The 17,433-nt window shown below is 54.1% G+C and overlaps 1 protein-coding gene and 1 long non-coding RNA gene across 3 annotated transcripts in view; one reads left to right on the top strand and one right to left on the bottom strand.

Annotated features, from left to right (window-relative positions):
* Window positions 1-17,433, bottom strand: part of HNF4A (hepatocyte nuclear factor 4 alpha) — a 37,945-nt gene that overhangs the window by 17,717 nt on the left and 2,795 nt on the right. The window contains exon 1 of one of the 2 annotated variants that reach the window (XM_037402154.1): window positions 1,681-1,923. The exons of the other annotated variant lie outside the window; for it this stretch is intronic. Coding sequence (XP_037258051.1) covers window positions 1,681-1,801 — 121 coding nt within the window. The 5' untranslated portion in view covers window positions 1,802-1,923. Of the gene's footprint in view, window positions 1-1,680; window positions 1,924-17,433 lie in introns of those variants that run through there. 2 annotated transcript variants of the gene reach the window in all.
* LOC119154531 lies at window positions 4,795-16,098 on the top strand. Its single transcript, XR_005106483.1, has 2 exons — window positions 4,795-6,076; window positions 9,246-16,098. It is a non-coding gene; the product is annotated as an uncharacterized LOC119154531 (long non-coding RNA).

Below are 17,433 nucleotides of genomic sequence, written 5' to 3'. Positions count from 1 at the left end.
GAGTTAAGGTAAATGGAGGAAACTAAAAACGTGACGTTGAGACCTTGACGCTGAGACTTGTGTTAGGACAGGAGCTCCTCAAGAGGCTCCCGAGCCTGTCTGAACATGGGATGTATTTGGTCTGTGACGGTGGCAAATCGTCACTGCTGAGCAGCTGCCTCTGGGCTGGAGCTGCAGAGCTGTGCAGGGCAGGGGCCGAGCTCTCCTGCAGTCCTCAGCCAGAAAAGGAGGTGGAGGTTTTGCAGGCAGAGGCACAGGCAGTTGCTGGAGAGCCGAAGCAGCCCTGGGCGGGAGACCTGCCCCTGGTCTGAAGCTGGGCAGAGGAGGAGGAGAGGTGTTGGTGCTGCCTGACCCAGCTGACTCATCCACCCTTATGGCGTATTTCATATTGTGTCTGATCTCGTCATATAAAATTATCGTGCCCTCTGCCCTGTGGAGCCCTCGGTCCTGGGGGGCTGAGTCACAGCCCCCTGGGCAGAAGCTTCTGCATACTGAGTGGGAGAGGGGCATGGGGAGGGAGCAAGACCTGGGCTTGTCTCGGAGGGTCCAGATAGACATCGGCAGAGCCGAAAGGGGCTGCTTTCTGCACCAAGACCCCTGGGTGGGTCAGAGCAGCCCCCAGGAGCAGAGAAGGGACTAAGACCCAGGACAGCGGGGGGTTATTGCACAGCAGAGCCCCTTTGGCACCACAGTGTCACATCCATGATGGAGCAGAGCCATAACCTGGGGAAGACGCACACAGGCTGAGGCGAGAGCCCACCAGCACAGCCGTCCTGCGTCAGGGGTGCCCCAGCAGACTCAGTGACGCAGCAGGCAGGAGGAAAGGGCTCGGGGGTCGCCTTCTGCGGTGTCCTTTAGTTTAGTCATTAACCTCTTATTTAGAGAGACTTCAGGGGGAACATGGAGAGGAATGTCCTGTTATCTCTGAGCATTTAATCACCAGGACTTGTTGGCCCCCAAATTGGTGGGCCGGTGTTGTGAATCCTGGTGGGTTAAGTTCCTGAGGGGATGGGAACACTCGCCTGTCCTTGCCAGGTCCCCTTGCCCCTTGTCCTGGGGGCTGAGCCTCTGGGCTCCACCATGCTCCCAGGGAAGGGGATGCCACCCCACACCCCAGCACTGCACAGGAAAGGGTTGTGGTCTCGGGACAGCGGCGGGGGCAGTGCCTGAATCGCTTTTTTGTAGTGGTTTCCACCCTTGCCAGGTGCTACATGGCTTTCTGCTCCAGGAAAACCGAACTCCAGCTGCCACAGGCTCGATTGTCTGTTTGGTGAGCCATCAGCAGCATTTCACTTGGAAACTTTTGGCTAGTCTTTTCTCTTGTTTGGGGTCTGGGGGATGTGAGATGCCTCCCTGTGCTCAGCCCCAGCCCCGGTCCCTGGGCTGAATTCTGGTGGGGACCTCTCATTGCACCCAGCTCCTAGCGTGTGCCTGTCCCCAAGATATCTGGGCTGCAGGGCACTATCCTGCCTGCACCGAGCACAGCAATATTCCACCACCTCTACTTTTCGCTGGGGGAAGCAGAAACCCCCCAGCAAGCTGCTGGGAGTCCCCTGCTGACACCCCTGCCATGCCCCAGCCCTCCCCAGGAGCATTTCGGCGGCTGCCCCAGGGACTGCTCCTCCGGCAGCCCTCAGCTCATCCCACCACAGCGGAGGGGAGAAGACGAAGGGGACTTACCGTTGCCCATCGCCAGCACCTGCATGTTCTCAAACTCCAGAGTGGTATATGCCGGGTCCAGTGCTGCGCTATAATCTGCCATCTCCATGTCTATTAGGGCTTTGGAAAGGCGCATTATCATCAGCAAACACGAGCCAGATTGTACCGATTCCCTTGTCTGAGGCTATTGGCCCTTCTGCCTCCCTCTGCCTTCGCTGCGTCCCCTATCTGTTGTCTTTTATTTCAAATATTTCTCTGAAAGGATTTGCTGAGCTTCAAGGCCTATACTCCCCAGAGGGGTGGAGGCAGGAGGCAGGGGGTTAATCTTTAATCATCTCACCCACTGCCGAATGCTGCTAAGCTGTTTTTTTTTGGTGGAGCAGCAGTCATTCTTGTTGACTGTTTGTTATTGAATCTCAAAGTGCTTTGTCGATCCCAGCTCCTGGGTGCAGGCAGGACCACGGGAGCAGGCACTCACTGATGAGGGAACACCTTCCTGGGCTATTGACCTTGATGCTGAGGTGTGGGTGTTGGTCCTAATTGTACCTGGGGTGGAAAACTTGGACAAAACCCTGCTGGGAGAACAAGGGTGCTCTTCACTTCTGGTGTTGCCTTCCCCTCTCCACTCCTGGTTGCCTTCACTCCCATTTTCCCATTCTTTTGCTCCCTCCATCCCTCCTACCCCCTCTCCTTTTCTCTCCCTCCCTGTCAGGGAAGGTCAGTGCCTGCCTGGCAATTTACACATTGCTATGCAAAGTAACGACGTATGACTCCTTTTACTTCCCTATAAACCAAGTTTTACAGGGGCTGGATGCCCTATAAACAGATCCCACTTTGCCGCCGCGGTCAAATGGTGAGTGGGGCTGGAGGGTGACATGGGTGTCCTGGGCATCACCGGGGCTGCTCCTGTCCCACCACTGGAACCACCCTGTGCCAGACACCCCCTAGCCTTGGGTTTTCACTGACATGGCTTAGAATTTTCAACAGGACCCCCTAGCCTTGGGTTTTCACTGACATGGCTTAGAATTTTCAACAGGCATTTTAGAACACAGCAGGGCTTTACTCTGCAGCGGGATTTTTCCTTCGGTGGATGCAGCTGTCACTAGGTCTCTGCCACCGGCACCAGCAGTGGTCCTGCCACCTCACCCAGACCTTGGGTCTGACCATGCTGGTGCCAAGCAGGTGGGACTGGAGCAAGCAGCAGAGGTGCCTGTGCTCTGCTGCTTGCTAACCTGGGTGCTCTCCTGCCCAGCTGCCCCTGGGCACATCACTCCTCTGCTTTAGACAGGACTGAGCTGTTTCAGTGTAATTGTAAGATCAATGAATGGGAATCTAACCGACTGCTGAATGGCATCTGCATGGCACAGGAGAACCAGCAATTAATAGTTCAATATCAGCTCACTCTGCATTGAGAACATCCCATGATTTTGCAACCGGCAGCAGGTAACTGAGTCAACATACTGAAGATTTGGGCTCCCAGCTGGCTTGTACTTGTGCTTGCCAGGCACCCCAGTGCAGCCCTGGCCCTGATGGTGCCCCAAGCCACCCTGGCCACAGTGACATCGCTGCCACAACATGACACCAAGGTCTCTGGCTCCACAATAGCACATGCCTTTGGGCAGTGGTGCTAGCAACAATTTGCTATTCGTGTTTTAGGAGCACAAGAGATTGTTCAAGCAGCCCTTGCCCCCCAAAGCTATGACCTATGTAGCACTTCCAAACAGCTCTTCTACTTTAAGGCTACAGGTCTGCAGGAGCGAAGCTGAGCAGATGGGAGAGCCCCTGCTTTCTCACTTGGGACTGGTGCTAAATGATCCTTTGCTGCAGGGAAAACAGTCGTCCGGTTTGTGCTCCTGAGAGACTGGCCAGAGCTCTCTGCACTCACGTGCCGGTGGCTCTTCCCTTCAGCAGGAGCAGTCGTGAGCTAAAAATTGTTTTTACAGTGTGCACACTGGGATGGGGATGCTAAGGTAGAGCATAGCCCCCTCTGTGGCCTCGTCCCAGGGACCTCCTTCCCAATCCTGGCTGGGCCACAATGATCCCTTTGATTAGATAAATGCTACAGACACTATGTCAAATATGTGCAGGATTTGCCACAGCGTCTAGTAAAATATCGTAAAAGCATGGCCCGTTTTGCTCCGCTCAGCAAAACAAACCTTTTGCTTAAATAGCCTGCTGAGCAAGGCAGGCTGCAAAGGCTGTTGGCTTCCTGGGCAGGAAGGATTAAAAGGGCCAGGAATAGAAACTGGAGAGGCAGCGTGTGCGGGAGAGCAGCAGATAAGGAGTGGGGAAGTTTGGAGAGCATTAGGTGGCTCACGAGGCTGGGACTGTCGATGGGACGTGGTGCTTTCCGCCCGGGGTTGTGTTGACTGTTGTTTTCTCACTACTGGTGTCCTCTGTCAGTCACCAGTGCCCCCTCCCAAATCCCTTGTCTTGGTGTGGAGGTCGAGGACCAAACCGGCCAAGGACACTGTGTTTCCTTTGCCCCGGAGATGGGTTTGTGATGGAAACACATCAGCTGTTTCCTGGGCGCAGTCTGCTGTGGGAGATGATGTGTCCCCAGGGGTGTTCTGCCTGGGGAGTCCTTGTGTCCCCAACATCCCTGCGTGGTAGGGTTTGGGACAACTTGCCAATGTAGTCATGGCTTGGACTACCCAACAGGACACCACAGCCCTGCAGCTGTTTGAGGTTGAAGATGTTCAAGTCAGCAGCTGGTTGTGCAGCTGATTCAAACATTTCTGTCCTACAGAAGATGTTCTGTCATTTTTATTCCAGACAGAAACAACTTGTAGCTGGCAAACCCCCGCTGGCAGGCAAAAGCTGTTCCTAGACCAGGTGCTCAGGGGAAGTTCAGCTATCAGGCCCTCTCTTCTCTCCTCCTGTCCCCATTTTCTGTGCCCTTCACCCACATCTCCTACGCCAGGAGATGGCTGCAAAGGAAACCATGGCAGCTCCAGGACATGAAGTGTTCCGCACCAAGCAGTTACTTAGTTTTTATCTATTTGAGCAGTAAATCCTTTCCCACGCTGGCATATTATGACACTAATTCTCCCTTATCGATATATCCCTGACTGGCAAATGCACCCAAAGCAGAAGGGTGAAAAGCCTGAAAATAAGATCTATGCTTCTCAGTATATGAGGATCAGGAAAAGGGTATTTAATAGAGCATTTATGATAAGGATGCTATCAGTCACCATGCTTGCAAGCTCTTCATGTCAAGTGGGTGAGCAGGCTCCTCTCATGGGGTTCCTCCTGCCCTTCTTGAACACGGTGTCATAGGATCAAAGGATAACTGAGGTTGAAAGGGACCTCAGGGTCTCTGCTCCAACTTCGTGCTTCGGGAAGCAGAGCCAGCTGAGAGAGCAGCGTGGGTTACTTGGGTCTTGAACAGGATGGGCACCACAACTTCTCTAGGCGACTGGTGCTTGACTGTCCTCATGGTGAGTCACTTTCTCCTTAGACACCGTCTGAACGTCTCTCCAGTTTTTATGCCTGTTGATCTCCTCCTGCCATGCACCCTCTGAGGAGCTTGGTCACATCTTCTCAATGCCCCTGTGTGGGTTACGCTCCTGCGGTTCCTGCTGGCCCATTTCTCCAGCCTGCTGTGGGACAGCAGCCCTGCCTCCAGTGTATCAACCAGACCCCCCAGTCTGGGGCCGCCCACAAACTTGCTGAGCATGGACAGTGATCAGATTGTGGCCAGAAGCCCGAGGCGCTCCTGCCCTTTGCTTTTCTCTCTCCCAGCTCTGTACTCTCAAGAAATCTCCAGCAGAAATGCCTGTGCCCAGAGCCAGCAGGACCAACCTCATCTTACATCAGCGATGCCACTGCTGCCCCTTGCAGCCCCAACTCCCATGTCACTCGCAGCTTCAAAGCCACTGTGGGGCTGGACTGGCTTTTTCTTGGCATGCAAGTGAAGCAGAGATGGGCTCAGGTCTGAAACCTCTCCAGAGCAGGAAATCCCCGAGCAAAGCTAGGGCCTCTGCTCAGCCCACCACTGTTTTCACTGAGCGAGCTGCTGGGGAAGCACGAAGCCCAATTACAAGACAAAGAACAAAAGTCCCAGGGGAACGTCGCCAGGGTAGTCATCTCCACACATGCAAAGGTCCCTTCTGCCTGGGTTTTTTTTTCCCCTTTGAAATTTCAAATTCCAGTTTGTGGACAAAGTCCTGCCTATCTGAGAATATAGATCTCCGACCACTGACCAAACTCCACTTAAAGCAGTCCTGAGGGCTGCTCTTCCCCTTGCCCATGGATGCCTCCGCTCAGTCCCTGGGTTTGCCGTATTGCACCGAAACTTTTGCACCAGAGCAGAGCACTCATACTCATACAGAAAGCGGATTTTGCTTGTTTCAGCCTAAAAGTCAGCATCTCCCTTTCTCCTCATGGAATGGGAAGGACCATCCAGAATAACCAGGTAGGAGCCTTATCACCTGCAATTCATTTGGGCAGCCATTGCAGATAGAAAATGAGAAGGAGAGACAGGACCTTCCATTGTGCTTATACCAGCAATTTTAGCTCGTCATTTAAATTAGGGAAGTGGGGAAAAAAAGGCAGCTTCAGAGGGGATGGAAAACAAGAGGGAACATGAGCTTATGGAAGCAGAGCCACTCTGTATGGTTAACTGATAACTCCAATTTGCTTCTTCCCTCTCATCTTTTCTGATTCTCCCGATTAAGCTCAACTTATTCTCATGCTAATCATTTCTTGACCTGTTTAGTCTGCATTAAAAAATTAACAGAGAGCAGTTTACTGCATGACTGGCTCACACCGAACTGCTACAGATTAGCAGGCAGGCTTTAAGCCTCTACACAGGACTTTTGGGTCTAGCAGCCAGTCTGCACAGCTTGAGGATGAGCTTTTTTCCTGTTTTTAAAGAACAGCTTTTTCTAAAGTCAGTATAAACCCCCCTCCCTTCATGCCTTAAGTATATTTGCTCTGTGACTATTTCCAAATGGGAAAGATAAAGCCAAGGGCTTGTGTTTTGTCAGACTTTTTGTAAACAGGAATATTTAGGCCACACTGTCAAATCCTTCTGCCTTCTACCTCAGCATGCCACGACTCTGGAGCAGAGTTGTCAGTGCGTTAATAAGCAGCTCCAAGGAATTTGGCGGAGGCTGGGGGACTGCAGGTCAATACAGCTGAAACAAGCCCCTGGTTCAAGTGGTGGCTCCAGGCGACGATGTGGTGGACACACAAATGGGGATCTGCTCCCACGTCTGTCCCCAGAATGTCCCCAGCAGCAGCAAGGAGTCTCCAAGAAAACAAGAAGTTGTTTAGGATCTGTTTGCCCCTTGCCAGCCACACACAGCATATCCCTGCCCTGTCAAAACAGTTCATGGAGGTGAACCAGAAAGATCCACCACCTCTATTCAGGGAGGTGGATCAGAAAAATCCAGCCACAAGAGGCAAGAAGTGACCACAGCCACGTGCCAGACCCATGCCTGGGGGAAGATGCAGGCATTTTATCGTCCTGTTCAACAACAAATCACTCTTGGTGATTTATTTTCCCCAGTGCTGAAGCACCTGTTGCTGTGGTTGGGACAGATGCTGTTTGGAGCTGGGGGCGATGCCCAGGACAGGCAATGCCTGAGCAGACCCTGGACACACTATCACTGGTGACCCTGTGACATGCAGTGGCATCCTGGGCTCCCCAGCACAGCTCAGGGTGACAGAGGCAGCTTCATGCAAACCCCAGGCTATTCCTCACCAATGCCAAAGTTATCAAAAAGTGGCCAAACCAACTGGATCTGTCGAGGCCCCCAGGCCATAAAATCACTGTATGGAGAATCAAGGCAGTTACTGGACATTGGGAAGAGACGCTTCAAAGGAGGTAGCAGACTCCGCTTGAACTTCTCTCCAAAAGCAACATATGCATGTCAGCCAAAGCTGGGGTGGACGTTGGATCTGGAGGCAATTATTGGAGCTAAAATAAGTAACTGCTGTGCAAAAGTGGTAGGGGAAGAACTGCAAATGTGGGGACAGACAGACCATTTCAACATATACTGCTTTAGTGATAACACTGTGTGTACCTTTCATCCCAGGACCAGAAAGGGGTTTATTATCCTGTCTAACAAAGGGTCTGAACACTTGAGGAAGTAATTATTAGTGCTCTTGGGAGCTGTTGTTCTGCAAGGACAGTAAGTTTGAGCTGTTCTCAGAAGGGCAGTTGTGCTCGAAAATGCAGTGCCTTTGCTGGTGTGTATTTGCAATCACTCTGCCTGCATTGCAGCCCTCAAAACCAGCATCTGTCCTCTGGGACCTGCAAGTCAGCACTTGTGACTCTGGAAATCTGGCTGCTGTGTTTTTATGCAAAATCACCCAATGGGCCCACGACGAAGTGAGGAAGAATTGTTATATTCACCTTCTTCCATTACACCATGGGCTGCAACTTGGCCCAAGCTACAGCTCCCACCGTTGATCCCACTTACTCCATCTAAATCCCCCCACTGTGACCATTGCACTCCACCCAAACCCGAACCCAGCAGAGACCTTTCCAGCAAAGCACTCTTCTGCCTATTTGGGAGGAAATCCAGAAAGCTCTGACTTTGCCACATGCTGTCCCAGATGCACTGTCTACGCTGGCAGATACTTGGCTCGAATCCAGCAGTTTAAGCCCCATTTAAATGGGGGAGCAGAAGCCACGGGGAAGCAGCATTGCCGGAGAGAGGGTGTGCTGCCAGCAACGAGCACCTATTGCTTTCTGTGCCGCACCAGCTCATGCATTTAGTATGGCAGGGATCTCAGCAGCCCATGTCTGGACCCAGAGAGAACTTATTTAGCAGGTGGATATGATCCCTTTGGAACTAAGGTAATCTAGCAGCTTCCCAGGGAAAAGATCCCTGCTGAGCTCACAGTCTGGCAGGCAAATGAGCCTCTGCCTTCACCTCTAGTAGCTGTTCTCAGGGCTTTTAAGTTTCACTGGCTTGATACGTTCATTACACGCACACAAAACAGCCCCTGAATCATTCCAGCTTGTGGAGCAATAGGTGGAGGAGAACAGCCAAAATCAACACAGGTTACAAAGTGTTTTTTTTAAATTTATCTTTTTTGGGAAGGTGAATGCATCAGCAAGCCATGTCTGGAAATGACCTCCACTCAGGGCTGGGGCTCTCAGGATCAGCCCTCACTAGAAATGAAGGCAAAAGACTGCAAAGCTGCTGGGGTGTGGAGGGAGAATGGCAGTGGGGCAAGGGCAGCAGGGGGACAGTCTGAGCTCTTGTCCCCAGAGGAGGGCAAGTCAAGGGCTCATCAAGGGCAAAAAGCATCTTCCTGAATCCAACAGCCATGGGCTGCTCCAACTGCCTTCCTCCTGCCCCGGGCTGGCTGGAAAAGTCAGCCCCAGCTGGGGAGCTGAACGCCGGGGGAGCATCTCAGGAAAGGGTCACATGAGTGTCTGATGGGAGGCCACATGAAGAAGGCAGAAAGCTGCCATAGGTGGGAGCACTGGTCAGGTCTGAACTGGGGAAGGTAGTCTGGGCATGGGAAAAAAAGAAAAAAAAAGGGTGGTAAGTTAAAATTTGAAAGATTCTGGTTTCTGGAGTCAGAAAGGAACAAGCTAGTGCAAAATATTTTTTCTCCTGCAGGAGTGTGCCTGAATAGGCTGTCTGGTCCCCAGCGTCCTCAACTGCCAGAGCACAGCAAGTGCCAGAGGGGTAAGTGGGAGCAAAACAGTATTCAGGAGCTCCATGTCCACAGCAGATCCGCACTCCTGCAGCCGGTGGCTACCATAGCGTTCTGCACAACACAACGATCCTGTCTACTGACACAGAAACAAAAAAAACACAGCAGAAAGCAAGGGATGGGAACATCGGAGCTTTCTACGTGCAAGGTTTGTTGCATGGGGGACAGCAAGGGGGGGTGGGGATGGAAATCACACGTCTCCACAGTCCCATAAACCCATGGCCAGGACACTGCAGTGCCAACTGCCTGGCTCCTGGCTAACAAACAACACAGCAAACTGCTAACTAGCCTTTGAGTATTTGACCTATGTCTCCAAGACAGGATAGCACTATTTGTCCCTTAACATTCCTGCAAAGCCCAGTGCCGTTGGCCTCTTGTATCATAAAGATATTAAAATATATTATGACCATAAACTACATCACTTGAGGAAATGAACCATTTCTAGTAAACGTGTCATGGGACGCCGAAGCCATGAACTATTCTAAATTAATCTCTGGCTGATAAAGAGCGCAGGTATTTGCTGGGAGCAGCTTCCAGTGTGTGGCTGCCCATGCAGCGCTGGCATGGGGAGCTCATCCCGCAGGATAGTGGCTCAGGGTGCAGGCTGCCCCAGGAGGCATAAACCCCACTGCCAGTGCAAGCCCTGCTTCAGGGGAATTGCTCAAGCAAGAGGAGCCCCAAGAATTTTGCTGTGCCCCAGGGTCGAGCGGGGGCTGTTGGGGTGTTTTGTGGGCGAGGCTCTGCGGGGCAAAGCAGTCCAGGGCTCAGGATGCACCAAACACGTCCGAGTGCCTGCAGACCCCCCTGAGCACCCTGAGCCCAGTCAGGCTCCTCGCTGCCTCGCCTCCACGCTGAGGTCCCTGGGGTGCTGGGGCCGAGGGGCTGAGCACAGAGCCAGCTGGTGGGGGATGTGCACTGGAGGCGGCCGTGGAGGGGGACCCAAAAAACCTTTCTAGTAAGAGCTCTGTACAACCGATAAGGTTTGCATTGAAACTTCTTCTCTCAGTTCCTTTCAAGCTTTCATTATGAGGGCTGGGTAAGTCCTGCTGCAGACCTCTTTGGGTAAGGAGCAGGCAGCAAACAGGGCAGGACCAGAGGTTGTCCTGCAAGCCGGCAGGATCCGTCCCTGGGCCTGCTGAGGCTGCACCACGGGGCAGTAATGCCAGACAGTGGGATCTGGGCTGAGAATGATCAGTTCATTTCCCAAATGGCACAGGCAGTCACCAGGGTGTCCGTGGGACGCCAGCCTGGCTCCACCACCTCTTCCCCCAGGAGTCACAACACCCACTCCCCCATGCCACCCGCACTGGAGTGTCCCTCTCGAGACCCTCGGAACCGAGCTTGGGGACATCAGCCATTGCTACCCACAAACCTGGCATGTTCACTCCGCACGCAGCAAAACAGAAACCAGAGACATGGGAGGACCCTCAGAGGGGGACTAGCAATAGGTATGTGGGGGAAGAGCAGATTTTGGCTGCTCTGAAACCCCGCTGGAGACCCTGGGGGTTGCCAGTGCCCTTCACTCACATCAACTCCGCAGGGCTGGCTATGCAGCTACTTCTCTCCCTGCTGCGAGTGCCAGGGGGAGCACGGGGGGTACCTGGTGTTTCCTGGAGCAGGTCGTATCTGCTGCCATTCATCTTCCAGGGGCGCTCAGCTCTGCGGGCAGAGCTAGGGGAGTCTGGCCCTTGGATGGGGCCGTCCAGCCAACAAGCCCCCCACGGGCAGCAGGGCACGAGCCATGCCCGGGAGCTGGCTGCGGTGCGGTGGCAGGGACCGGCTAATCCCTTAATGCTGGTCACAATGAGATTTGATGGGGAGCAGGAGTTTGTGCTGCAGAGTTGCAGGTTTTAAAGGGTTCTGGCCACTACCCGGAGGGGAATTATAAGGTGGCTCCAGGTCTGTGCTCTACTGCTGGTGCCCACAGCAATGCCCACTGCTTTCTGGGCCACCTTTCCAAGGTGCCCTCACCCTGGCCTCTAGCCTGCCTGGGTTTCTGTGGGGCAGGGGGTGCCCAACCACACATGCACCTCTGGAGGCTGCTCCAGAAAATGTGCCTGGGTGTGTTTAACAGCAGGAGTGGGCCTAAATCCCTCTCCAGGGAGAGTCTGACCACTTTCACTTTAAAATGTTTCTATATAAATACCCAGAACACCATATCCTTGAGAAACCACCTTTTTCTCCCCCTCTAGCCACCACCACAACACGCAGGGCTGGGAGATGCAGGGGCAAGGCAGGAGAGCAGGCAGGAGCTGCATGCGTGGTGCTCCCTGCCTTTGGGCAGCCCTGAACTTTGTGTCCTGCAGACCCCAGAGAGCATCTCCAGTGGTTCCAAACACCCTGGGGGTATCGCTGCCAGAGCTCTCCCACGGCTCTTCAGGCGCCTGCGTGCTCTGTGCTGGTGTCATCCTTTCCCCATCCTCTCCCAAGGAAATTGGGACCTGGAAAACTCTCAGGGCTGAGATTTCTTAATCAACCGTGCGTGTTGGTGCTGTCAATGGGGAATCCAGGAGCCCAGGCAGTCTGAGATTTTGGCTAGTGTCTTGTGCCATGGCCTGTCCGGGGCAAGCCCAGCAGGAATAAAAGGGAATTTCCAACTGCCAGACTACAAGAGAGCCCTCTCTACCACCACAGTGCTGAACTCTCTGCGTTTTTTTCTGGAGATGAAGCTGCTGTGACACTCTCGTGTTGATTTATTTGGCCCCGGTCCGGAGGGGAGCACAGAAGGCTGCTGAGCACCGAGATTTTTCTCCGCTGCAGGGAGTGTGTGCTGGCATGTGTGGCCCTGCTTAGCCTGGAGGAGGAAAATTAGGTGAGGGATTAGAGTGGCACTTCACTGGGTTTTGACAGACACTGAGCAATAAATTGAATGCTGACAAGGAGAACTGGGCACCTTTACAATGCAGCCCTGTGCTGTAGGACCAGGGCCAGAAGCAAGCAAGGCCTCACCAGCGTCCACACCCAGAAGAGCCAACTCGTGGCCAAGCCCGTCTGAAACACTCATTTTCCTGCACTTCCCTTCCTCCTTGGATGGATTTCCTCCCACCAAGCCCACCTCTGCTTTTGCTGTGCTAAAGAGGAGACAGCTCATTCCTGCCCTCCAGAGACATCGGACCCCAAGCGCTACCTTGAAGGCATGAGTCTAATGGAGCAAAACCATTCCTAAACCATTCCCATTCCATCTTCGTGAGCCTCTGCTCTCACTCAGGGCTGCCTGGGATGCATTTGAATTAATTTGGAGCACACACAATAATCCCCTGATGAGTCAGGGGTGGGAAATGACCAGCAGACCCGTACTCCGGCTCCGTGCCCGGGGAAGGGGTGCACTGACAACAGGGGCTGAAGCCCAGCATGCCCACATGGAGCCGGGAGCAGCATCAAGGGCAGGGCTGGGTTTGAACTGTGTGTGACCCCATGACACCTCCCTTCACCGCTCTGTTTCCACACGGGTTTTAATGCCTGTAACAGGGAAACACACCCAGGTCAACAGAGATTTCTCCCAGACAGCAGCAGTCCCCCGTCACACACCCATGGATGGGCCATGGGCAGCACCTGGCTCTGCTTCCACCAGGGTGTCCATGTGGTGGCAAAGCCACCACCTCCATCCCACCCCCATTTAGCCCTTGACGGCAGCAGTCCCTAGGCAGGGGAGCAGCCAGGGCTGTGGATCTGAAGCCCGGCTGTTTGCCTTCTTGCCCGTCCTGCCTCCTCATTCCACCCTTCATTTCCTGGTGCTGCCTTTGCCCTGCTGACGGCAGGCTCTCTGCATGGGCTGGTTCCCTCAGGCACCCATCGGTGCCTTCTCCGCTGCCAGAGCACCTTGACCTGGCCGAGGGTGCCTGTCCCTGGGGCAGGACCTGCTCCTGCTCTTGGGTGGTGGTGGCTGCAAGCGAGAGGCCATACAGCTTGCTGGATGGGAGCCTGCAGCACAGACAGGGCTTTTTTTTATGGGGCAGTTGTTATTTTATTCCTTCTGCTGAGCCCCCCAGTGTTGCCCTGTCCATTAACCTGACACCCTGCCCAACCCCACAGCCCATGGCTAAATTTCCTTGGGTGCTGTTAGCAGCAGTGAATTCTCTTCCCAGGATGAGCTGATGCTTCTCACCAGGGTGGTGGGGTGGACCCTGCCATCCCAGTGATGGTGTGGGATGAAGGATTGCCCAGCCAGCTGGAAACTGGGGCAGGCTGGCACGCTGGAGAGGAACAGCAGCAGCTTCTTATCATGGGGCATCAAGGAGCATCATCATCCATGGGGCATCAAGGCTTTGGGGACCATGTGGCAAAATGGTGAGCCTCCCCTGGGAGCAGAGGGGGAGAGAAGTGGCCGAGTGGGGCAGGAGGAGCCAGGCCCTGCAGCCTCTGTGAACGGTGCTGGGCCATAAACGCGGCACGGTGGCTGTCATTTATGTGTCAGCAAACACGTTGAGTGGGCTCGACTATTGATTCTGACTGCATAAAAGAGTGTTGTGGCACTTGTTCAGGTTTGTGCAGGTTTTACAGCTCTTGTTCCAAGAAGTGCCTATGTATTTGGTTTTGTTTCTTCCTTCAGGTCTTCTGTCTGTTGACATTGGCTCTCCTAACGTGCGTTGGGCCATGCCAGGAAGCTGAGTGTACAGCTCTCCTTGCGTTTCCCACTTTCCCAGGGGTTATCGCCTATAAAATCTCACACACACCCATGGCTGGGACAGGTTTCTGGTGCAGAGGCAGGTGAAAGGTGCCTGCAGGTCCCACGTTGATGGGTTTGGGTGCCTCATGCTGGGTGGCAGGAGCTGAGCCACCCACCCTGACAGATGGGTTTTAAGGTGGATGGACAAAGCCACAGGGAAGGTGCTGCCCTGGGTAGCCTGAGGCAGGATGAGCAAGGACAGAGGGCTGGAGGGCTGCAATGAAAATTGGAGTGTAAAACCAGCTTGGATCTCCAGAGAAGGAGAAGGTGTCAGGGCTCCCAGAGCATCATCGCAGAGGAGATGGCGCATGCATGGTGACCCACAGCAGGACACACACAGTATCACCCATTCCCCACCTCCAGTCTTTTTCCCACCAGGAGATGCCAGCACCAGCTGAGCCCACAGTGACACCTTGGTGGCGGGGGGCTCAGAGGGCTTTGAGCCCACAGTGATGGTCCCCATCCACCCCTTGGCACCGGGGCTGCTGGTACCATGGGGATGCAGCTGAAGTCCCTCCAGTGGCTGCAGCATTTTGGGATAGAAAGTCTGGTCCAGCCTTGCAGACCCTTCAGCTTTTGGGAGCCAGGATCTGTGTCCTCCTCGGCTGCTTGTGCCTTTCCATAGCCACTTGCTTTACATGGAGCAGCTCCTCTCACACCTTTGGTGTATCATCCAGAGCCCAGATTTACTTTTTGAGGCACTTGTTTCCTGAAGGGATTTGCTGGGTAATTTCTGTTGATGCTTAGGCTGAAGCTTTGACGGGAGCCATTTCTGGGAGTAATTGCTTCTGGGACCTGGCTTTGCTTAGAGGTCCTGGTGGGAATGTGGTGCCTCTGCCCAGCACAGGCGAGCAGAGCCATCACCCCTGGGTTCACGATACAGCCACTACCTTGAAATTTGCCTTCTGTGAAAATTCTGCAACATTTGCCTTTTCCACAAACATTTCTGCCAGGAACCTTGTTTGCTTGAATATTTGAGGAAAGCAAACAGAGAAGGAGCCTGAACACAAACAGTCATGGACATTTTTTTGCAGTCTTTGCCCCATTCTAACCCCGAGCCCGCCAGCAGAGACACTTGCAGGTGTCCCCCCTGCCCAACGTACCCCTTGGCTGTGCCCTATGCACTGCCCCGTCCCTCGCTGCTGGCCCTGGTCCCACTGCAAATATTTCTGTCTTGAAAGAAAATCACCCAGACCTTGCTGTCTGTGGGACCACCACCACTCACCACCCCTTTGCACTCACTTTAAATAAACATCATTTTTTAATGCCGTTTAAGAAATGTCAGCAGATGACTAACTGAGCATGTCTGCCTTGCTGACCTACACCTGCTCTTCGGAGCTCAAAATAGCTCTCAGACACTCCTCAAACCTTCCCCAGCCTCATGCTGCTCCCCTGCCAGAGCTGGAGCTCATTGCCCACTGATAGCAGCCCTCTGTGCTCACTCCCCCTTATAAAAATACCATCGTATTTTCAGGTGAAGCCGGACGAGGGTGTGCTGCTGGCCCGATAAGCAGCCGTGGTGAGGCAGCTGCCCCGGCCTGATGGAAGTTGCAGCCCTGTGGGCAAGCGCAGCTGCCCGGTGACACTGAGCAGCATTCCTGCAGCCTGACGCTATGGAGGGAGCATCCCCAGCTCTTCCTGAAGGAAACCTTCACCAAGCACTGGCAAACAGCACTCAGGATCAGGCCAAGGTGTCTAAAGTAGTGATTGTCCCTTTTGCATCCCATCTAAATACCAGTGCTTATTCCTGGGTGTGACAAGACCCTGCTCAGCCATTTCTTGCCCTGCTAAGTGCTGACCCTGCCAGCACCAGTGTTAGGGCCACCCCCTGCAGGCAGCGGGGACAGTGAGAGTGGGGACAGGGAAGGGGGCTGTGCTGGGTGTCCGAATGCCCACTGGTCCCTGACAGCCTCCAGGCCACGGACACAGAGCACAAGGAGTAAACAGAGGAGTTAAATAGCAGTTGACAGGAGAAATCAAGGGGGGAAAGCTCAGTTTGGGTCATATCTAGTGGAAAGCTATAAAAGAATTAGACCCATGTGCCAATGAAAAATGGTTGCTTCACAGTGAAAAGTAAAAATACTCAGAAATTCTGCCTCCTCTTACGTTCTTCAGCTGAAACTATTCACCACATCTGACCAAAACGCCTGAGCAGCTCTGACGTCTTGCATTTTTCAGCTAATTTCCAAAGCTGCTTTACTGAGCTGGCCCCGATCATGCGCTGGTCCCTGCTGTAACCACCAGCCCCAGGGATCCCTGGCTCTGTGAGATGCTCCTGAAATAGGAAGGAGCAGTGCTGCCTGCGCTGGGATTGAGGGTGGTTGCCCCAGTGGCACCCAGGTCTCGTCGGGAGGATAAAGGTGGAGCCGGGGGTCCGTTGCCTCTTCACTGCCAGGAGAGGCTCATCCCCTCGCTCCCTCTCCATCCCCTACCCTGCACAACCATTTGCAGCCTCCACGTGGGAATTTAGCACTACAGTGCCTGGAGGAGCCCTTGCCAGCTCACAGTCCATCCTCAGCGGGTGCTGGTGAGGATGCTGAGCGTGCTCCCAGCCCCTCGGCTCTCCGGCAGCTGTGGCATCCCTCCCTTCTCACCCAGGGACCCACACAGAGTGCTGGGGACAGGACACCTCTGTCACCATCTGGCGGGGAATCCTCCAAGTCCTTTACACAAGGCACAGGTCTGATGGGAGGGAAGTAAGTGCCCCCAGCGTGTGGTTTAGGGGGGATGCTTGGTGGCAGATTGAGGCAGGGGTGGATGGGGGAGGGTTGCAGTCACTGCAGCAGGGGGATGGATGCCCCACTCTCTGCTCTTACTGATGCCACCGCTGCAAAGAGCGGGCTAGACCCACTCGCTGTCCCAAGGCTGAGTGCCGGTGCCCAGCTTCCCCCTCAGAATATATCCCTGGCTTCAAATGGATGCTGAAATACTGAAGCCCCTGAGATGGATGGGGAGACAGAAAAATGAGAAAATCTTTCCATCTGTCAAAGGAAACTGCAAATAGCTGTATGACCCCTCCAAGGCTGAAGGCTCATCTGGTGGACCCCGGTGTGCGGAAGCCAGGGGCTGCCCTGTCCCCCATCCCCGCCAGCCCTTCCTTGCCTCTGTTTGGATAATTTTTCCACCCCTTTTATTTATAAGGACTCCCCTCCTTCTGCCAACACTCTTGAGTTTCCTCTTGCTTTGGACTGGGAGGCCTGTCTTGCTTTTTTATTCTTATTGTTTTTCTCTCTCCCCCTTGCAAGGCCCCTGGCTCAGCAGCCCAGCCCCACGGCAGGCTGGCAAGCAGTGGGTGCCAGCCGGAGCGCGGGAGCAGATGGGGAGAGCGGCCACAGGTGGGATGCCCAGCTCTGCCTCTGCCTGCCCTGGCTCAGCTGATGGCTCAGTTGCTGACCCTCAGGCTGAAAAATGAGGGAAAAATCAGG

Source organism: Falco rusticolus, chromosome 10 (assembly GCF_015220075.1).
Source record: "Falco rusticolus isolate bFalRus1 chromosome 10, bFalRus1.pri, whole genome shotgun sequence".
NCBI lineage: Eukaryota > Metazoa > Chordata > Aves > Falconiformes > Falconidae > Falco > Falco rusticolus.
This window is presented reverse-complemented; position numbering and strand designations above follow the sequence as displayed.